The sequence below is a fragment of the Oryx dammah genome, unplaced genomic scaffold (genome assembly GCF_014754425.2).
Source record: "Oryx dammah isolate SB20612 unplaced genomic scaffold, SCBI_Odam_1.1 HiC_scaffold_1, whole genome shotgun sequence".
Taxonomy (NCBI): Eukaryota; Metazoa; Chordata; class Mammalia; order Artiodactyla; family Bovidae; genus Oryx; species Oryx dammah.
The window spans coordinates 52,570,964-52,594,492 of record NW_024070185.1 but is presented as its reverse complement, the minus strand read 5'-3'; the positions used below and the strand labels follow the sequence as shown (position 1 = coordinate 52,594,492).

General features: G+C 38.4%; 1 protein-coding gene across 3 annotated transcripts in view; it reads right to left on the bottom strand.

The window, feature by feature from the left end:
- VPS13A (vacuolar protein sorting 13 homolog A) overlaps positions 1–23,529 on the bottom strand; it is a 277,384-nt gene that overhangs the window by 97,671 nt on the left and 156,184 nt on the right. For all 3 annotated transcript variants that reach the window (XM_040257403.1, XM_040257484.1, XM_040257562.1), the window contains exons 35-41: positions 23,031–23,178; positions 18,834–18,961; positions 18,388–18,557; positions 17,638–17,855; positions 16,607–16,839; positions 2,196–2,288; positions 1,363–1,719 (exon numbers count right to left, since the gene is read on the bottom strand). In XM_040257403.1, the coding sequence (XP_040113337.1) occupies positions 1,363–1,719; positions 2,196–2,288; positions 16,607–16,839; positions 17,638–17,855; positions 18,388–18,557; positions 18,834–18,961; positions 23,031–23,178 (1,347 nt within the window). The remainder of the gene's footprint in view (positions 1–1,362; positions 1,720–2,195; positions 2,289–16,606; positions 16,840–17,637; positions 17,856–18,387; positions 18,558–18,833; positions 18,962–23,030; positions 23,179–23,529) is intronic.

The following is a 23,529-nucleotide window of genomic DNA, read 5'->3' as shown; positions in this document are numbered from 1 at the left end:
CGAAAAAGCAAGAGAGTTCCAAAAAAACATCTATTTCTGCTTTATTGACTATGCCAAAGCCTTTGACTGTGTGGATCACAATCAACTGTGGAAAATTCTGAAAGAGATGGGAATACCAGACCACCTGACCTGCCTCTTGAGAAACCTGTATGCAGGTCAGGAAACAACAGTTAGAACTGGACATGGAACAACAGACTGGTTCCAAAGAGGAAAAGGAGTACATCAAGGCTGTATATTGTCACCCTGCTTATTTAACTTATATGCAGAGTACATCATGAAAATGCCAGGTTGGATGAAGCTCAAGCTGGAATCAAGACTGCCAGGAGAAATCTCAATAACCTCAGATATGCAGATGACACCACCCTTATGGCAGAAAGTGAACAACTAAAGAGCCTCTTGATGAAAGTGAAAGAGGAGAGTGGAAAAGTTGGCTTAAAGCTCAACATTCAAAAAACAAAGATCATGGCATCCAGTCCCATCACTTCGGGGGAAATAGATGGGGAAACAGTGGCCAACTTTATTTTTCTGGGCTCCAAAATCACTGTGGACGGTGATTGCAGCCATGAAATTAAAAGACACTTGCTCCTGGGAAGGAAAGTTATGACCAACCTAGACAGCATATTAAAAAGCAGAGACATTATTTTGGTAACAAAGGTCCATCTAGTCAAGGCTATGGTTTTTCCAGTAGTCATGTATGGATGTGAGAGTTGGACTGTGAAGAAGGCTGAGGGCCGAAGAATCGATGCTTTTGAACTGTGGTGTTGGAGAAGACTCTTGAGAGTCCCTTGGACTGCAAGGAGATCCAACCAGTCAATCCTAAAGAAAATCACTTCTGAATATTCATTGGAAGGACTGCTGCTAGAGCTCCAATACATTGGCCATTTGATGCGAAGAGACTCATTTGAAAAGATCCTGATGCTGGGAAAGATTGAGGGTAGGAGGAGAAGGGGATGACAGAGGATGAGATGGTTGTATGGCATCAGTGACTCAATGGACATGAGTCTGAGTAGACTCTGGGAGTTGGTAATGGACAGGGAGGCCTGGTGTGCTGTGGTCCATGGGGTCATGAAGAGTCAGACATGACTGAGTGACTGAACTGAATAAAGGTCTATTAATTTAATCAACTTAAGATGAATGAAATCAGTTGAAATATAAACATAATATGGATGTGTACTCTAAAAGTAACATACACATAAAAACAACTATATCAAGGGCATAAATAGGTACACTTTTCCCCAAAAGTTTGGGAATCAACATTGTATTTATGATCAACTTAATTTAAATGTTTAAATGAGATTTCCAAAATAGTTCATATGTAGCAGTATTTCTTACATAATCTGGAAAAATACTATATATGCTTACTTCTAGGTCAAGTTGACAGTGGAGATTTATTAAGGAGCTCCAGTTTTTGCCTTCCCCTGTGAAACGTGATTTTGCCAATAGCATAGGTACTGTTCTATGACCAATTCCAGCCTCAAGAACTAGAAAAATAGAATCAATGTTCATTTTTATTCTCTCTCCTTTGGGTACCAATTCAGGCATGGGAGCTCTTTTTACAGCTTGATTTGGTTCTTCAAGAAACCACATATTTAAATCTTTTGTATCCTTCTTTTCCCATAAATGTGCTGTAGAAGAAGCAGTTTCTTTTGGGATGGTTTCCTTGGCAGTATAAAGTGCTGAAGTTATGGTAATCACAGTATTTATGATAACTGGTGAAACCTAAGGAGAAAAATTCAAAGTAATTAAAAAAAACTATAAAAATCACTTTCCAAACTACATACTTCAAAGAACATGAAATATATTTGCTGAAGATCAAGAGGAATTAATACTGAAGTAATATTACTACCAAGAAATAGATACAATCTGCTGCCTACAAAATCTTTTTTTATTATCATAGCTAATTTCAATAGTAAAATATTTACATGTTTATATTAAACTGACCAATTTCAACTATACATACTATAAGGAAGCTACCTACAGAAGCACTCAACTGCCAATAATAAAATAAATGAAAACATTCATCATAAAATGTAAATTAAGTATCATTTTTAAATTATGTGTCAAAATATTTTTAAACAGCTTCCTTTTGCTTATTTAATGATTAAAATTGTTGCTATAGTTGCTTATTTCTAAGTTTTATTGTTTTTTTCAAAAGGGCTCTAAAGATCTGAATGACTGACTACATTACAACTTACCTTCAGTGTCAGGGATTTTACTGATAATTCAAGTACTTGTGGATCTGTACTTATCTGAGTAGCCTGACAGAACAAGTCACAGGGTTGCAAAACCTATAAGAGAAAAATCAATAATATTAAATTAACACATTCTTAAAATATTTTTACTTAAAGACTTATCCAACAGGAGATAACTATGCTAAATAAACAAGTTAGTAAAAATAATCTACTTCAAAAACAAGTCAATCAATAAAACATTCCTTTCTTATCCTCTCTTTCATTATTTATAATAAACAGACAGTACTTATATTAGCAACACTACTGATAAAGAAAAAGAATTTCTTAAATACACAAAAAATTCACAAAACTTGTTTTCTGTATTTTATTTTATAGCAGTCCCTTGGTATCCCTTCGGGACTGGTTCTAGGACATAAACACCTGTCCCCTACCTGCTTCCTCCCACCCATGGCAGATACTAAAATCCAAGAATGCTCAAATCCTTTGTATATTGATAAAATGGCACAGTATTCAACAACAATGAAACAAACAGCACAATTTTTAAAAACGGCAAGAGAAGTTGAATAGATTTTTTTTTTCCCAAAGAAGACAGAAGGCCAACAAGCACATAAAAAGATGTTCAAGATCACTATTTATCAGGGAAATGCAAATCAAAACCAAAATAAAATATCACCTCTATCTGTTGTAATGGCTATTATGAAAAAGGCAAGAAATAAGAGTTGGAAAGAATGTGAAGGAAAGGGAATCCTCTTTTACTAGATGTGGGATTTGTCTAGTTACTGTGGAAAAACAGTATGGAGAGTCCTCAAAAAATTGAGACTAGCTATCATATGATTCACCTATTTCACTTCTGGGTATTTATACAAATAATACAAAAACACTAACTCAAAAAGATTAATGTCACCCCCTATGTTCACTGCAGCATTATCTACAATAGTCAAGGTATGAAAAAAACCTAGAGTGCCTATCAACAGATGAAAGGGAATGAAAATGTGGAGTGTTTCTGTATGTTTGTATGAGAAGGGAATACTACTCAGGCATAAAAGGTGAAACTTTGCTATCTGCAACAATATGGATGGACCTTGAGGGTATGATGGACCTAAGAGAAATGAGTCAGATGGAGAAAGACAAATACTGCATGATTTCACCTACATAAGCAATATAAAAAAGAAAAAAAAAAAGGAACGAACAAATCAAACAACCACATAGATACAGATAACAGACTAGAAGTTATACAGGGGAAGGCATGGGGAGCAAAATGCAGTCAAGGATGTCAACTGTATGGTTACTGGTAAAAACTAAATTTTTGGTGGTGAACATACTGTTGTATATGCTGAAGTAGAAAAATGATACTGTACCCATGAAACTTATATAATGTTATAAGTCAACATTATCTCAAGAAAAAAAAAGACCAAGTACAGTCAGCCCTCTGTATCCACAGGTTCTATATTTGTGGATTCAATCACAGATTGAGTTACTAAAATAAAAGTTTTATCGTGGTATTTTTTTCCATTATAAAAGTAAATGAAATACGTTAACCTATATAGGCCGAGAGCTATCCCACATCCGAGGTCAGGGACAGCGGCCTAGAGTGCCAGGCTGCGACAGCACAGGAACAGCCGAGAGGAGCTACCTCACGTCCGAGGTCAGGGGCGATGGCCGAGAGGAGCCACCCCCTGTCCGAAGCCAGGGGCAGTTGTCCGATGCCAGGGGCGGGGGCCAGAAGGAGGAACCCCACGCCCGAGGCCAGGGCGGCGACCAGGAGGAGCGACCCCACGCCCAAGGAGTGGTGGCTGCCCAGGCTCAAGAGGGCCTAGAGAAGCCATCCAACGTTGAAGGTCAGGAAGGGCGGCAGGAGGAGATACCCCTCATCCAAGGTAAGGAGCAGTGGCTGTGCTTTGCTGGAGCAGCCGTGAAGAGATACCCCACGTCCAAGGTAAGAGAAACCCAAGTAAGATGGTAGGTGTTGCAAAAGGGCATCAGAGGGCAGACACACTAAAACCATACTCACAGAAATCTAGTCAATCTAATCACACTAGGACCATAGCCTTGTCTAACTCAATGAAACTAAGCCATGCCCGCAGGGGAACTCAAGACGGGCAGGTCATGGTGGAGAGGTCTGACAGAAGTGGTCCACTGGAGAAGGGAATGGCAAACCACTTCAGTATTCTTGCCTTGAGAACCCCATGAACAGTATGAAAAGGCAAAATGATAGGATACTGGATGAGGTACACCCCAGGTCAGTAGGTGCCCAATATGCTACTGGAGATCCGTGGAGAAATAACTCCAGAAAGAATGAGGGGATGGAGCCAAAGCAAAAACTACCCAGCTGTGAATACGACTGGTGATAGAAGCAAGGTCCGATGCTGCAAAGAGCAATATTGCATAGGAACCTGGAATGTCAGGTCCATGAATCAAGGCAAATTGGAAGTGGTCAAACAGGAGATGGCAAGAGTGAACGTCAACATTCTGGGAATCAGAGAACTAAAATGGACTGGAAGGAGTGAATTTAACTCAGATGACCATTACATCTACTACTGCGGGCAGGAATCCCTTAGAAGAAATGAAGTAGCCATCATGGTCAACAGAAGAGTCCGAAACGCAGTACTTGGATGCGATCTCAAAAATGACAGAATGATCTCTGTTCATCTCCAAGGCAAACCATTCAATATCACAGTAATCCAAGTCTATGCCCGAACCAGTAATGCTGAAGAAGCTGAAGTTGAACGGTTCTATGAAGACCTACAAGACCTTTTAGAACTAACACCCAAAAAAGATGTCCTTTTCATTATAGGGGACTGGAATGCAAAAGTAGAAAGTCAAGAAACACCTGGAGTAACAGGCAAATCTGGCCTTGGAATACAGAATGAAGCAGGGCAAAGACTCCACTGGTCATAGCAAACACCCTCTTCCAACAACACAAGAGAAGACTCTACACATGGACATCAACAGATGGTCAACACCGAAATCAGATTGATTATATTCTGTGCAGCAAAAGATGGAGAAGCTCTATACAGTCAACAAAAACAAGACCAGGAGCTGACTGTGGCTCAGACCATGAACTCATTACCAAATTCAGACTTAAATTGAAGAAAGTGGGGAAAACCGCTAGACCATTCAGGTATGACCTAAATCAAATCCCTTATGATTATACAGTTGAAGTGAGAAATAGATTTAAGGGCCTAGATCTGATAGATAGAGTGCCTGATGAACTATGGAATGAGGTTCGTGACATTGTACAGGAGACAGGGATCAAGACCATCCCCATGGAAAAGAAATGCAAAAAAGCAAAATGGCTATCTGGGGAGGTCTTACAAATTGCTGTGAAAAGGAGAGAGGTGAAAAGCAAAGGAGAAAAGGAAAGATATAAACATCTGAATGCAGAGTTCCGAAGAATAGCAAGAAGAGATAAGAAAGCTTTCTTCTACGATCAATGCAAAGAAATAGAGGAAAAGAACAGAATGGGAAAGACTAGAGATCTCTTCAAGAAACTGAGAGATACCAAGGGAACATTTCATGCAAAGATGGGCTCGATAAAGGACAGAAATGGTAGAGACCTAACAGAAGCAGAAGATATTAAGAAGAGATGGCAAGAATACATGGAAGAACTGTACAAAAAAGATCTTCAAGACCAAGATAATCATGATGGTGTGATCACTCAGCTACAGCCAGACATCCTGGAATGTGAAGTCAAGTGGGCCTTAGAAAGCATCACTATGAACAAAGCTAGTGGAGGTGATGGAATTCCAGTTGAGCTGTTTCAAATCCTGAAAGATGGTGCTGTGAAAGTGCTGCACTCAATATGCCAGCAAATTTGGAAAACTCCGCAGCGGCCACAGGACTGGAAAAGGTCAGTTTTCATTCCAATCCCAGAGAAAGGCAATGCCAAACAATGCTCATACTACCACACAATTGCACTCATCTCACACGCGAGTAAAGTAATGCTCAAAATTCTCCAAGGCAGGCTTCAGCAATACGTGAACTGTGAACTTCCAGATGTTCAAGCTGGTTTTAGAAAAGGCAGAGGAACCAGAGATCAAATTGCCAACATCCGCTGGATCATGGAAAAAGCAATAGAGTTCCAGAAAAACATCTACTTCTGCTTTATTGACTATGCCAAAGCCTTTGACCGTGTGGATCACAATCAACTGTGGAAAATTCTTCAAGAGATGGGAATACCAGACCACCTGACCTGCCTCTTGAGAAACCTGTATGCAGGCCAGGAAGCAAGAGTTAGAACTGGACATGGAACAACAGACTGGTTCCAAATAGGAAAAGGAGTACGTCAAGGCTGTATATTGTCACGCTGCTTATTTAACTTATATACAGAGTACATCATGAGAAACACTGGACTGGAAGAAACACAAGCTGGGATCAAGACTGCTGGGAGAAATCTCAATAACCTCAGATATGCAGATGACACCACCCTTATGGCAGAAAGTAAAGAGAAAATCAAAAGCCTCTTGATGAAAGTGAAAGCGGAGAGTGAAAAAGTTGGCTTAAAGCTCAACATTCAGAAAACGAAGATCATGGCATCCGGTCCCATGACTCCTTGAGAAATAGATGGAGAAACAGTAGAAACAGTGTCAGAGTTTATTTTCTTGGGCTCCAAAATCACTGCAGATGGTGATTGCAACCTTGAAATTAAAAGACGCTTACTCCTTGGAGGAAATGTTATGAGTAACCTAGACAGCATATTCAAAACCAGAGACATTACTTTGCCGACTAAGGTCCATGTAGTCAAGGCTATGGTTTTCCCAGTAGTCATGTATGGATGTGAGAGTTGGACTGTGAAGAAGGCTGAGCGCCGAAGAATTGATGCTTTTGAACTGTGGTGTTGGAGAAGACTCTTGAGAGTCCCTTGGACTGCAAGGAGATCCAACCATCCATTCTGAAGGAGATCAGTCCTGGGATTTCTTTGGAAGGAGTGATGCTAAAGCTGAAACTCCAGTACTTTGGCCACCTCATGTGAAGAGTTGACTCACTGGAAAAGACTTTGATGCTGGGAGGGATTGGGGGCAGGAGGAGAAGGGGACGACCGAGGATGAGATGGCTGGATGGCATCACTGACTCGATGAACGTGAGTCTGAGTGAACTCCGAGAGTTGGTGATGGACAGGAAGGCTTGGCCTGCTGCGAATCATGGGGTTAAAAGAGTCGGACACAACCGAGCAACTGAACTGAACTGAACTGATAAAGGCCAAACTACAAAAGAAGACAAAATTATAAATACATTAGAGTTGCTAAATAATTCTTAATGTAAGTATAAATTAACTAAGTCTGCCCTAACTACAGTAAGCATAAATCTGTCCTGCAGCCACCAGTGACTCACACTGCTCCTAAATACAACATATGTTCACCTCCTACGGATCCTGATAGTCACCTCCCAATATTATAGCATGAGGTCCAAAATCTTGAGTTAATTCTTATGTAGATTGATAAGGAGAAAGGGGTCCAGGGCTCTCAAGGAAGAGAAAGTAGCAAAAATTTTTTTTTAACATTGCTTTGTCTTAGTCACATAAAACATTTTTTCTTAAACTCAGTTGTTATGACAACAATCTTTAAGACTAACTTTCTTTAAGCCCAGAGCTAATGATTACACAACAAAACAACTCATCTTGCTCAAGGATATGTTTTTCCTTAAGTTCTGTACTAATGACTATATAACAACAATGTATCTTGCATGAGGACAGGTTTCTCTTTCTTAACAAGAAACTTCTGACTAATTTTGTTATCTAAAGATGTATGTTCCTGACATTCAACGTGGGGTAGCTCCTCTAGGCCCTCCTGTGCCTGTGCAGCCACTACTGCTAGGGTTGACTCCTCTCGGCCTCAGGCATGGGTGGCTCCTCCCTGCTGCCACCACTGGCCTTGGACGCGGGGTAGCTCCTCCCGGCCACCGCCCTGACCTCGGACACGGGGTGTCTCCTCCCGGCTGCCGCCCCAACCTCAGACGCGGGGTAGCTCCTCCCAGCCGCCGCCACTGACCTCAGACGCAGGGCAGCTCCTCTCGGCCGTCCCTGCGCCATCGCAGCCCGGCACTCTAGGCTGCTGCCCCTGACCTCAGACGTGGAGTAGCTCCTTTTGCCTGCGCTTAGTGAACAAGCCGGCTCGCAGCCGCCTGAGCTTGGTGAGCAAGCCGGCTCACAGCCGCCTGCACTTAGTGAAGATCATGGCATCTGGTCCCATCACTTCATGGGAAATCGATGGGGAAACAATAGAGACAGTGTCAGACTTTATTTTGGGGGGCTCCAAAATCACTGCAGATGGTGACTGCAGCCATGAAATTAAAAGATGCTTACTCCTTGGAAGAAAAGTTATGACCAACCTAGATAGTATACTCAAAAGCAGAGACATTACTTTGCCGACTAAGGTCTGTCTAGTCAAGGCTATGGTTTTTCCTGTGGTCATGTATGGATGTGAGAGTTGGACTGTGAAGAAGGCTGAGAGCCAAAGAATTGATGCGTTTGAACTGTGGTGTTGGAGAAGACTCTTGAGGGTCCCTTGGACTGCAAGGAGATCCAACCAGTCCATTCTGAAGGAGATCAACCCTGGGATTTCTTTGGAAGGAATGATGCTAAAGCTGAAACTCCAGTACTTTGGACACCTCATGCGAAGAGTTGACTCATTGGAAAAGAGTGTGATGCTGGGAGGGATTGGGGACAGGAGGAGAAAGGAACGACAGAGGATGAGATGGCTGGATGGCATCACGGACTCGATGGACATGAGTCTGAATGAACTCCGGGAGATGGTGATGGACAGGGAGGCCTGGCGTGCTGCGATTCATGGGGTCACAAAGAGTCGGACACGACTGAGCGACTGAACTGAAAGATGTATGTTGTAGGAGTGGGTTTGGTAAGACCTTTCTATTGCAACTTCTAATCTTGTTAATTTAAGATATATATTGTGTCCCTGGTTCTGATAAAAGTATATAAGGCATTGATAAGACTTGCATAAGAAATCTGTATACAGGTCAAGAAGCAACAGTTAGAATTGGACATGGAATAACAGAAGGGTTCCAAATCAGGAAAGGAATACCTCAAGGTTGCATATTGTCACCCTGCTTATTTAATTTATATGCAGAGTACATCCTGTGCCAGGCTGGATGAAGCACAAGCTGGAATCAAGATTGCCAGGAGAAATATCAATAACCTCAGATATGCAGATGATACCACCCTTATGGCAGAAAGCAAAGAGGAACTAAAGAGCCTCTTGATGAAAGTGAAAGGGAAAGGTGAAAAAGTTGGCTTAAAACTCAACATTCGGAAAGCTAAGATCATGGCATTCAGTCTCAACACTTCATGGCAAATAAATGGGGAAACAATGGAAACAGTGAGAGACTTTATTTGGGGGGAGCTCCAAAATCACTGCAGATGGTGACTGGAGCCATGAAATTAAAAGACACTTCCCTCTTAGAAAAAAAGCTATGACCAACCTAGACAGCATATTAAAAAGCAGAGACATTATTTTGGTAACAAAGGTCCATCTAGTCAAGGCTATGGTTTTTCCAGTGTTCATGTATGGATGTGAGAGTTGGACTATAAAGAAAGCTGAGGGCCGAAGAAATGATGCTTTTGAACTGCGTGTTGGAGAAGACTCTTGAGAGTCACCTGGACTGCAAAGAGATCCAACCAGTTCATCCTAAAGCAGATCAGTCCTGGGTGTTCATTGGAGGGACTGATATTGAAGCTGAAACTCCAATACTTTGGCCACCTGATGTGGAGAGCTGACTCATTTGAAAAGACCCTGATGCTAGGAAAGATTGAGGGCAGGAGGAGAATGGGATGACAGAGGATGAGATGGTTGGATGGCATCATCAGCTCAATGGACATGGGTTTGGGTAGACTCCAGGAGTTGGTGATGGACAGGGAGGCCTGGCCTGCTGTGGTTCATGGGGTCGCAAAGAGTCAGACATGACTGAGAGACTGAACTGAACGTACAACTCAACATCATTTTTGTTTTTTTACCAAATGCTCCAATTAAAGATGGGCAGCAGAACTGAACAGACATTTTTCCAGAGGACATGCAGATGACCAACAGGCATATGAAATGATGTTCAACATTGCTAATCAGAGATGCAAATCAAAACCACAATTAGCTATCACCTCACACCTGTCACAATGACTATCATCAAAAAAACAAATGCTGGCAAGTATGTAGAGAAAAGGGAATCCACTGTTAAAGTAGTCTTTACTGTCAGGATGAAGATAGGATAGACAAATGACTGATTAATAAATAAAACAAGAGTTCTGCAGCAAAAATAAAAACAAAAACCTTCCATGAATAAATAATAGCTTTGGTTGTTAAAGCTACTTATATATGGAATCATCAAATGGTTAACAAACTAAGGATTGCCAAGGAGACCAATACCTGGTATATAGGAGTTTTTTAGTATTAAAACTGCTAAAATCACCTCCAAGTAGTAAGCTTAACAGACAGCAAGCTGTGACAACAGTGTTTATCCTGAAAAAGACAATAGTCACTTTACATATATCTACAGTAGATAATGTCTGAAAAGAGAGAGAGACAGAGCCACGTGAGAAAATGTGAACAATGCTCTTTCAAGACAGCAAAAGTCAAAGACTCCAACATGGGCTATCCAAGGAACTTACTCCATTGTTGGAGCTTTACATTTTCACAATTCAGTTCAGCAGGATATTTCAATTCTCATGAAGCAATGACTACAAAGTGTTTCCTATTCTTTTTCTGAATGGGTTTTTAAGCTTTGAGTTTTCAGTCCTACCACTGTTAAACTAGTGATTGTGTATAGTGGTGAGGTGTGCATCTGTCAAAAATTGGTAACTTATTTGTCTATTAATTAATATATTGCCTGGGCTTCCCTGGTGGCTCAGAGGGTAAAGTATCTGCCTGTGATGCGAAAGACCCAGATTCGATCCCTGGCTCAGGAAGATCCCCTGGAGAAGGAAATGGCAACCCACTCCAGTATTCTTGCCTGTAGAATCCCATGGACGGAGGAGCCTGGTGGGCTATAGTCCATGGGGTCACAAAGAGTCGGACACGACTGTGTGACTACACTTACTTATATTGCCAAACCGAAAGAAGTCATATGCAGACACAATAAAGAAAGCTATCATCTAGGAGGAGGAACAAAAGGGTGGAGGAGTAGGTGGACATGGAGTATATATATCTCTTTCCATGGATACATCAGGAATACACCTTCAGACACAGAACTGCATGCAGAACACCAGGTAAAAGGGGAGAGGAGTACCTGACCAGTGAAAAAGAATATAGAACCACCCAAAACTCAGTAGGACAAAGGAACTAGGGGGAAAAACAGGATTGTTCATAGGACTGGACCTCCTCTTGGCAAGTGGGCAAACTGAAGCAAGGGACCAATCCCCACATCGGGGCAATTGTCTGAGTCAGAGGAGAAACATTTAAGGCTGAGAGTGAAACAGCTGATCTGTGGCAGCCTAAATGGAATGAGAATCAGACAGTCCTTGCCACAGCCATACATACTCTGGACAGGGACGCAGGTCCCATGGAAGGTGCAGCAGCTGGGAGCTGGAGTTTAGATACTATGGAGCAATCCCAGTGTGAGGGCTGCTGTTGACTGTGGAGAGACGGATTTAGGAGATGTGAGGGAGGAGACTGTGAAGGGAAATGCCTGTAGAGGAAAGCCAGGAAGTCATGGAAGCAAGGTGATACTACTGAGTCACGCACAGAGGGTGGAGCCATCACTATAGCCTCTCTCTCCCTACATGCAAGCATTGGCACCTGAACGATAAAAAGTCTGGCCCATCAAACACCTGATGCGCTGCACTACAGAGTAGGACCCCACCCAGGGTGCCCCTTTAAGTACCTGAAATGCCGATCTATGGGTAGGACCCCAGCCAAGGGGGCCCCTCTATGTGCCTGACGTGCTAAACAACAGAGAAGGAGCCCAGGCAAGGGAGCCCTGTAAGTGCCTGAATGGATGGAGCTATGGGGAAAAACTGGCCAAAAAGGCCTTCTAATTGCCAGCTACAAGAGGCTCGAAAAAAGACTCTGATAAGGCCATAACTCCTGTGGTGGAGGCAGTCCATGTCCCTGCACACTTGGTGCTGCCCAGGATCCCCACAAGCCAAGTGGCTGCACCACCTTCTTGCTCAACTCTCACTGGGGCAGAGTTGCCACAGGCAAAAAAAGTCTTGCATCTACGCACAGAGGGTTGCTTCGGTAGTATCCAGCTCTTTGTGAACCTGTAGACTGTGGCCTGCCAAGCTTCTGTCAGGGTGGTTCTCCAGGCAAGAATACTGGAACGTATTGGCCAATACTGGTTGCCATACCCTTCTAGAGCACTGTATTTCCTGCTGCTCTAGCTGCCAACTCCCCTGAGTACCTGGTGCTGCCAGAACTCTTGCAACCTAAACAGCTGCACCACTCCCCACATCTGGCCCTCACAGAGGCAAACCCAAGTCCTCCAGGGCAGCCCCAGGAGCAAACCCCAGTGGACAACCCACATGCAGAGATGGAAATAAAACCACAATTGAAATCCAGGGGCAGTGTGGCTAAGGAAGAAGACTGCAAAACCTTCCCACTGCAGATTAAATCCACACGATCAATGAGGCAGACTCTGTGTCTATGGAATACATAAAAGGACATTCAGAGCTCCCACAAAAGGAAACACGCTGGTTCTGACAGCTGTGGACATTGGAGAGAAGAACACACAGGAGTAGGACCAGATTAGAATCTGAGTTGCCCCCACAGCAGGTCCGGAGATCAGCAGTTTTGGAGGGCATAAAAGGGAGGTGAGGTGGACTGTGACCTCCAGCAAGGAAAGGACTCTGACAGCAGTGGCTCAAGAAAAACATTATTCTTATGGTTTGACTTGTCCTGTAGATTCCCTTGGATTTTCTTTTTTTTTTTTTTTTGCCCCTCTGTTGTAGTTGTCGATTTTGGCACTATGAAATCTAATTAAGTTTTAGAATTTTTTTTTTCTCCGCAGACACATTTTTTATTGTTGTTATAAACCTCTGCCTCTACATTGGGCTTTTGCAGTTCTGGAGAATTTCCTTTTTATTTTCTTTTTTAATTTTATTTTTTTAAACCTATTATTATTTTTTATACATTTATTCCTTTGTTTGCTTTTCATACTGTTCCTTTCCCTTTCCAGATAATCTTTAATGTATATAAGTCTTCTCCATCTACCTGTATTTAACTTTGCATATCTATTCTTTCTTTTCTTTCCTGTCAAACATTTGTTAGCTTTATTTTCATAGCTTTATTCCCCAACTTGTGTCTTCCTTTAGTTTCATTTTCCAGTTCTGCTTTAGTTAGTTTTGTTCTTAACTGGTAGATATAACTCTTGATTTCCTTTGTTCACGGGGTCAATCTATTGTACTTTATTTTTGTTGGACTGTTTTGATTTTGCTTAAGGGTGTAATGCGTATGTGTATATTCAGTCACACTTCTTATTGTTGTTATAAACCTCTGACTCTGTGTTGGGATTTTGTAGTTCTGTTTTCCTTTTTTCTTTATTCTTCCTTTATGTCTTTCTTTTTTATTTCTTTGCTCTTTTTTATAATTTTAATTTTTTAAATCTATTATTTTTTTCTCTACATTTATTTCTTTGTTTGCCTTTCCTGTTCTTTTCCCCTTGCAGTTAATCTTTAATGTATATAAATCTTCTTCATCTACCTGTATTTAACTTTGCATATCTATTCTTTTCTTTCCTTTCCTCTCAATATGTGTGTTAGTTTTCTTTTCTTTGCTTTATTGCATACTTGGCACCTTGCTTAGTTTTGTTTTCCACTTTATGCTTTAGTTAGTTTTGTTCTTAACAGGTAAAGATAATTTTTTATTTCCTTTGTTCACCGGGTCAATCACTGTACTTTATTTTTGTTGAACTGTTTTGACTTTGCTTATGGGTGTATATGTATATTGCATCATTTTAATTATTATTTGCCTGATTTTGTAACTGCCATTTGTCTGGGGTTCATCTTTGGTTTCTCATTTTGGGGTATTTGTTTTTAATCTTACTTAATGCCATACAAACCACTTGTGGAATCTTCCTTCCTGTCCAGGGATCAAGCCCTGAGCCTTTGGAGTGGGAACACTGACTCCAAGACCCTAGACTACCAGAGAACTAACCCTATGGAGTATCAAATAATGAGAACTCACACAAAGGAAACCACTTGAGTACAAGACCTGGCATCACCCAACCATCAGTAACACCCTGTGCAGGATGCCTCATCTAAACAACAACAACAAAAAAATACAAACCCAATCACCAGCAAACAGGATTACCACCTCACTCACCCTTGCCCATCAGAGGAAAAGCAAACAAAGGAAGGAACAAAAACTCATCACAAATCTCAGCCTATAGGAAGCTTACACAAACCACTGCACCAAACATAGGAGGGCAGAAACCAAAAGGAAGAAAGAATGCAACCTTTTACCCTGGGAAAAAACCACAAACACAGTAAGTTTAAAAAAAAATAATGAAGATTGGCTGAATGGATACAAAAACAAGATACATATATATGCTGTCTACAAGAAACCCACTTCAGACCTAAAGACACATATAGACGGAAAGAGAGGGGATGGAAAAATGTACTCCATGCAAATGGAAAGCAGAAGAAAGCTGAAGTAGCAATCCTCATATCAGACAAAATAGACCTTAAAATAAAGATTACAAGAGATAAGGAAGGACACTACATTGATTGATCAAGAGATCAATCCAAGAGGAAGACATAACAACTGTAAATATCTATGCACCCAACATAGGAGCACCTCAGTACATAAGAGAAACACTAAGAGAAATTGACAGTAACACAGTAACAACAGGAGACTTTAACACCCCACTCTCACCAATGGACAGAACATCAAAACTGAAAATTAAAAAGAAACACAAGTCTTAAATGATACATTAGATGAGATGGATCTCATTGATATCTTCAGGACATTCCATCCAAATGCAGAAGAATACACCTTCTTCTCAAGTGCACATGGAACATTCTCCAGGACAGACCACATCTTGGGTCACAAATCAAATCTCAGTTAATTTTAAGAAAACTGAAACCGTATCAAGCATCTTCTCTGACAGCAACGCTATGAGACTAGATATCAATTACAAGAAAAAACTGTAAGAAAAACAAACACATGGAGATTAAACAACACGTTTCTAAATAACTAATAGGTTACTGAAGAAATCAAAAGGGAAATCAAAAAACTTCTAGAAACAAATGACAATGTAAAGATGACAACTCTAAAACCTAATGGGATGCAGCAAAAGCAGTCCTAAGAGGGATGTTTATAGCAGTACAATCCTACCTCAAGAGACAAGAAAAATATCAAATAGACAACCTAACTTTACACCTAAAACAAACGGAAAAAGAAGAAGAAAAAACAAAATTAGTAGAAGGAAAGAAATAATAAAGGTCCAAGCAGAAATAAATGAAAGAGAAATGAAAGACATAACAGTAAAGATTAATAAAATGAAAAGCTGGTTCTTTGAGAAGATAAACAAAATTCACAAACATTAGCCAGACTCAATAAGAAAAAAAAAAAAGAAGAATCAAATGAACAAAAGTAGAAAAACAAAGGAAAGGTTACAACAGACAATGCTCTTGCACTGCTGGTGGGAATGTAAACAGATGCAGCCACTATGGAAGATGGTATGGAGATTCCTTAGAAAACTAGGAAAAAAAATCACCATATGACCCAGCAATCCCACTCCTGGGCACATACCCTGAGGAAACCAAAACTGAAAAAGACACATGGGTCCCACTGTTCACTGCAGCACTATTTACAATAGCTAGAACATGGAAGCAACGTAGATGTCCACTGACAGATGAAAGGATAAAGAAGTTGTGGTACATTTTCATAAGTGTTTTATTTTATAAGAGTACCAGGAGTCAGACAGTTAACTTGAAAAGATGTCTTTGAAGAAACAAATTTTAATCAGTTATGAAGAGGAAGAAGGCCAAGAGGATACTAGTAAATAAAATACAAATGGGAAGCATGTCAGAGCACATGACTGACAGTTCAAATAAGCCATAGGGAGAAAAGCAAGTAGCACATCTGAGAAAAATAAGTCTAGATGGGAGAAAAAATTAAAATAAACAGAAACAACACAACAAACAACTGGTACAAAGTCTTAACCGCCTAAAAGCAGTGTGGAATTGACATGGAAAGAAAATCGGAGTAAAGTCTTCACTGAGAAGTATTTAGATAAAATCAACTTCTCAGTGTGACTGTTCCCATAAATACACACAACAATGAGGAACAGATGGAAAAAATGAAAAGAGAGTGTAAAAGCTGGTGCAATAATAATCTAAACTAGGCTCTCTAAGATGAAAGAAAAGTATTTTATAGAATAAGGTTGGAGAGTATGTAGCTACTTTCCTAAAGTCATACTTGCTAAATATAAAACAGTTTACAATTAAGCTGACAAATAAATAGAAAACTCACAGTAGTGATTTTTCCTTTTCTCTTGACTGGAAGAAATGGGCATGCTCTCACTTGGAGATCTTTAATGGCAGCAGTCATGGTATCATTTTCAAAGTCACCTAGCCAATATATTTCACACTGTGTTGTAATGACTAAGGCAGGAGCGTCATGTCTTGTCATATCAGCGACAAACACAATTTCAGGATTTTTAATAGTGATATTCATTTCCCACTTTTCTGATTGCTGTTTAGGTACTAAAATAAAAACACAGATAATGTCTTAAAATAGCTGTAAATCTTTCTTATATTATGAAAAATTATTTATAGGAAAGATATCTCCATTTGAAGTAAAAAGCAACATAAAAATACTTAGATCCCAAAAGAATTTACTGCAACTCTCCTAGTCTAAGATTTAAAGAACTCATAGCCATTAGACTATTTTAAAATGTGAGGGGGAATCTCTATTATTTAATGGCAGAGCTAAAAATAAACCTAGTTTCTAACTCTTAGCTTGACACTCTTTCTACTACACTACAAGGAATGAAATATATAAAAGATAACAGAAAATTATAAATGTAGCAAGAATAAAAGAACTTTAGGGACTTCTCTGTGGTGTCCAGTAGGAAAGACTCTACACTTTCCCTGCAGGGAGCACGATTTCAATCCCTGATTGAGTGGCCTGGACAGAAAGCAAAAATAAGCATATAAATAAAAGACAAGTTTAAGTTAAAATACTATCTTTAATTATGAAAAGGAGTCATTGTTTCATTATTGTCTCCTTCCAAGAAAATCTTTCAAATTATTGTCTTCAAAGAAGTACAATTACTTAACATTGGTCTCATAATTGTTGAACCCAGTATCTATTTATGCCTTGAAAAATACAGAAACTGTCTATCTTATCAGAAAACACATTTAAATTTTCCTCTTACCTCTGAAAAATAAAGATTTCTAACTTACTGATCCACTTAACCTCATCATCTAGAAGGATAATCAAGCTAAGTGTTATTACAGCACTTCAGTAACAGATATGGAATATTTTAGCCAATAACTAACCTTCTTCTTTAGCAGACCATGTTTGAACATTGGTTTCTACAGCAGTGCCTGTAGTGTAGGCCTCAAGAAAGACATTTGCAACTGTCAGCAGAAATTCCACACTTGCACAAATATACATTTCTTGAAGGACTATATCAGCCACCCAACCATCTCGGATTGTCCTATACCTTACATCCATCATGTCCTTTTTGTCAAACCCAACTGTCAGTCCTATCATTCTGAAAAACACAATCACAATTCCTATGAGTGTCCTGCACATAATCAGATATACCAATAAAACTCAAAGGTCTCTCATTGCTTTCACCGACAGCAAGCCAATGTTCTGAAGTCATTTCTCTTAGTAAGATAAGAGAAATAATAAATTTACAGACTTCAGGAGCACAACTGTTTCATAATATAGGAAGTATATCCTTAAGAAATTATCATAATTTTGAATCTCAGCATATTTTTTCCACAAATTTTCATATATTACCCATACAATTGTATGGATTAATAATTCAGGTAATAGAGATTAATTTAAAACCAATTTAATTACACTGATTATTTCTATTTAACTTTTTTTTTATTCAACCATTCAGCAAGAATAGCACATAGACAGGGCGTTTAAAATGTTGACTGAGAACTATGGAATCAACTGCATTAAAGCTTTGAAGATTTCAGGATATATGCAGAAAATGCATATGCAATTCTGAGAGCAAGTTCTGTAAAATATACCAACCACTGCTCAATAAAAATTTAAAACACTATTACCTAGGAGTTGCCTTCTTGATATGGGGCCTTTTGTCATCTAAAATACAGTTTTTTAATGAGAAGGAAGAAAATGTTGAGTCATCTGTATACATTTTTAAAGTGCTTATAATATTCTCCAACTTAAATTCAGCAAGTTTCAGAGAAGGATCACGAATATCTGTAAAGGAAGTCTGAGGAAAAAGAAATCAATACAAATTTTACACAAAAATTTAAAATATATTTTAAGATATGAAATACCACATTCTCTATTTCCAAGAGCTCATAATGAAAGGCATATATTAACTTTAAAATATCATTTTTCATATCAAAGGCTATATGGAAGAAAACTCATTTTAAAAGGCAAATAGTTAAATATTAACATGAAAAGTGCAACAATCTTTCTCAAAGGGACAGATACAACAAAACACAGGAAACAGCAAAAATATGGTTTTTCTTCTTCAGCTTACCTGTTTAGGACCTGGACTATACAGTACCATGGTGAGATAATCGGTTCTGAAACTCATATTTAGTGTTGTCTTAACTTGAGAAGCATGTGAATGTACTTCTACCACAGCAGCTGTCACTACAGTTGTTCCTTGGGAAAATTAGTTAGTGGATAAAAGAAAAAGATCAGGAATGGTAGAATTCATTAAAATAGAATTAAAGTAAATTTAACATAATTATTAAATAAATGGGTATAGTATAATATTTTTCAAAAATTCAAAAAGATTAAAAAATTCAGATGTTGAACTCACTTAACTCCAGGGTTAGCATTCTTTACATAATAATCTGGGAGTATAAATTAAACTCCTGGTTTACTTTTAATAAACTCTTGGTTTAATTTTTGTAAAATGAGAATGAAAGAACTAACCCCTGGGACTGTTTTGGCAATTCAGGGAAATAGCATGTGTAAAATGCATACCAGAGTACCTGGCATATGTGTTTTGTATTTAAATTTTACTTCAAAAAAAACTAAAACCAAACAAGATGCTTTAGATGACATTTTAAAAATGTTCCACTAACCAAAAGGATCCAAAGCTCAATCTTTTCTACATTTCATATTTTGGGGCAAGGTATTATATACACATGGTACATATTAAATGGATTCTGAGACCTATTAATCCTTCTCTTGGCTGTATTGCTCTGTCAATGATTACTAGTTGAATAGGAATGTGATTGTGGACATTCTTGCTTTGTTCCTATTTTAGGTGGAAAACTTTCCACTTCACCATTAAATATGCCTTTTAGATGTTTCTAGTTTTTATCACAAATAGGTGACTTATCAAATGCTTTTTCTGCATCTATTCAGGTGATATAATTTTTTCTCCTTTTTCTCTTAATTTGGTATTACCTTAATTGATTTTTGAGGGTTAAATGAACTCTGCATTTCAGGATAAGTCTAAGTCAAGGTGACACATCCTCTATGCTTATTGCTGGATTAAGTATGCTATGCTGTTAAGAATTTTTATTCCTGTGTTCATTAGGGATATTAGGTACAATATCCTTTTCTCAAAGTTGTTTTTTATTTTTTATTTGGGTTTTTGGTATCAGGCTAATGCTTGCTTGCTTTATAAAATGACTAAGGAAGTATTCCCTCCTCCTCTATTTTCCAAAAGGTTTAACACTGGTATCTTACTTTAATGTTTAACAAAATTCACCACTGACTGAAGTTCAATTCTTTTAATAGATGCAGAACTACTCATCTTATTTCTATTTCATCCTATGTCAGTTTTGGTGACTTTTTCAAAAAATTTCTACATCTCATGTAAGTTGTAGAGTTTATTATCACAAAATTATTTATACATAATAATTTCTACACAGTAGAAAGTAAAAATGCCTTTCTCAGCATGACTGACTACATAGAAAACCCTAGAAGTCTCCAACAAATTACTAGAATTAAGAAATCAATTTAGCATTTTTAACAAGATATAGGGTTACTATGCAAATATCAATTGTATCAGTAACAACTGAGAAATATACTTTTAAAAATATTTGCAGTAGCATAAAAAAACATACTTCGGAAGAAGTTCAACACAATTATGCAAGACTGCTACACTGAAAAATCTCAGTATTGAGACTGAAAAATCTCAGTATTTTAAATGAAGAGACTAATGTGTGCTCAATCATTCAGTAATGTCTGACTCTTTTTGACTCTCTGGATTGTAGCCTGCCAGGCTTTTCTCTGTCCATGGAATTTCCCAGGCAAGAATAACTGGAATGGGTTGCCATTTCCTTCTCTAGGGGATCTTCCAGACACAGGGATCAAATCCACATCTCCTACATTGCAGGTGGATTCTTTACCTGCTAGGCATCATTTTACTTCCTCTGTTGCTGCAACACAACACATGCATCGCTCAAGGAAAAAAAAAACAAAAACAGTATCTCTTCACACATTTTAAAAATGGCTCAAAATCATGCAAAACTTAGTTTACTTCACTTCTGCAAAAGAATGTACAGTATGTATTTCTCCCTTCTTTGGAACAGAAAACATGTCTTCCTCTCCCATATTACTTAATGTGGCAGAGTTAACACCTCATTCTACATGTTACATAGAATTTATGTCATTTTTCTTAAGACATTTGTCCTTTTTTTCTTAAAGCATTCTAAATTCCTTTTTAAATGAAAACCAAGCACTTTCCAGCCCAGTAACAGATAATTTGGGGATTCCTTTTTAATGCTCTCTGTATTTGAATCCCATGTTTTCCCCTTTCCTGGATTCCTTATTTGCTTTGCTAGAATATATTTTCAAACTACCAGCATACCTCAGACACTGCAAGTTTGGTTCCAGACTACTACAATAAAATGAATACCACAACAAAGCAAGTCACACAAACTGGTTTTCCAGTGCATATAAAATGTTATGTTTATACTATATTATAGTCTATAATAATGCAATAGCATTATGTTTTTAAAATATATATACCTTAACTAAAAACTAATTTTGTTAGAAAAATGGCACCCAGATAGACTTTCTTGACTCAGGGTTGCCACAAACCTTAAATTTGTAAAAAATGCAATGTCTGAGAAACACAATAAAAATAAAGTGCAATAAAATGAGCTGTACCTGAATGGGTATAAAGAAAGTAAACTTTGAGCCACTGGAAACCTAAAAATTGTTTTCACATTTGGATGATTGTTTGACCATATATGGAATGCTAACTTCAAAATTATCTTCCTCAAAAATATATTTTCCAATATTACCCCACTGTCTTTTATCCTCCATCAATCCCATCCCATCCAGTTTCATTCATGATGAATCTGATTCCAGTCACTTTTTTTTCCCTAAGCCGTAACAGGCAGCCTAGTATTCTTCAATATTACTTCTGTTGTTCTGACATTTCACGAAAATGTGTTTGCATGGAGAGTATTCAATCAGCTTGAAGCTGGGTAGATTCTTTATATCCAAGAATTTGTTTCAATATTTACTTAGTTTTATAGAGTTCTCTTCTAAGAACTCTTTCTTATCTTAGGAAGACAGAAGGTAGTGATGGTAGGATTCAGTTCTTATACTCCTAGAATTCTGCTTTTATGAATTAGAGTTAGTTTTCTGTTCACATTCTCGTTTTTTTCTTCAATTACTTTTGTCTCATTAAAGAAACACTACTCTTTATCTTGTCTGCTTTTATGCTTCGGTTCTTATGATTTTCTTTATATCTGACCATTAATATTTAACTATAAAGTACTGGGTTGGTTATTCTAGCTGGTAAGAATGATGATTACTATAATGTTATAAATAAATGTAAGGTTGTTTCTGGGACTTCCCTGGTGGCTCAGACGGTGAAGTGTCTGTCTACAATGTGGGAGACCTGGGTTCGAGCCCTGGTTTGGGAAGATCCCCTGGAGAAGGAAATGGCAATCCACTCCAGTACTATTGCCTGGAAAATCCCATGGACAGAGGAGCCTGGCAGGCTGCAGTCTATGAAGTCGCAAAGAGTCGGACACGACTGAGCGACTTCACTTCACTTCACTTCAAGGTTGTTTCTTTGCTGGGAGTCTGACTGGAAAAGCTGTGCAATATGTCAGGCCTTGGCAAGTGGGGATCTTGTAAACTAGTAGATTTCAGTTTGAGGTAGGGAGACTTGGGGTTCCCCCAAAATACCAGAATGAGGAGAATTTACTCTAGTGAAGCAAAATCATCTAGTAGTTCTAATTAACCCAATTTCTTTATGTGCTGGTATTGAACTTAGACCCTAGTTAGGTTTCTACATAATAAATTAAATCCAACATTGGATGCAGCCTTCTACTGAGTTACGATTCCCTCTGCTCTATTTTATCCATGTATTTTCTAAATATTTGCTGGAGTCCATCACTAATGATCATCCTCTTTTGAGACTGCTAATATTTTGATACTTCTAATATTAATATGAAATATTCCATTGGAACATATGCTTCACTAGGAACAAGGTAGAAAAGAAAATATGAGGAGAAAACTTGAACACTGAAAAATAGGAACTTAAGGGGAGTTAGGATAACAAGAAAAAAATTTGATTCAAAGAAAAAAAATCAACAGAATGACTAATAACAGATAAATCAGAACTACTTGAGTAAGATTAGCTAAATAGAAAAGGTTTATAAATCTTATTTTACCCAAACCTACAATTAGGGAGAATGAAAGGAAGGACAGAAGGAAGGAAGAGGGGGACTAATTTAAGGTTAAGACATACCTGCTGGATGGTATGAAGCAGTAGTAGGACCACTAGTAACACTGGACTCATCTTTTGTTACCTCATGTGAAGCACTATCACCTTCATACCATATGTTGCCATATAATGTTTTAAAAATGGTCGTTATATCTTCTTGACTAAGAATGAACTGTTAAAAAAAAATAAGATTTGACCATTTCAACATTACTACTTCATGTAGTGAAAAATTTTTATACAAGAAAAACTGTTTCATTTCAAACCACTGCAAAACCAACTTTTAACACATTAGATAATTCTATTAACTGAATGTTTCATTTTCTAAATGACCATGTATTCTTTAGTACCCTGTGAAATACAGAACTAAATTAAATGCCAGGATCAATACCAGAAGCTATGAATGATAAACTTTATTATGAATGCAGCACTTAGCCTACTAGTTTTAAGCCTTTAAAAGGAACTTTCATCTTTAAGTATCCATGTAGCTACTCTATATTTTTTTTGGTTAGTAAGCCCCTCAATT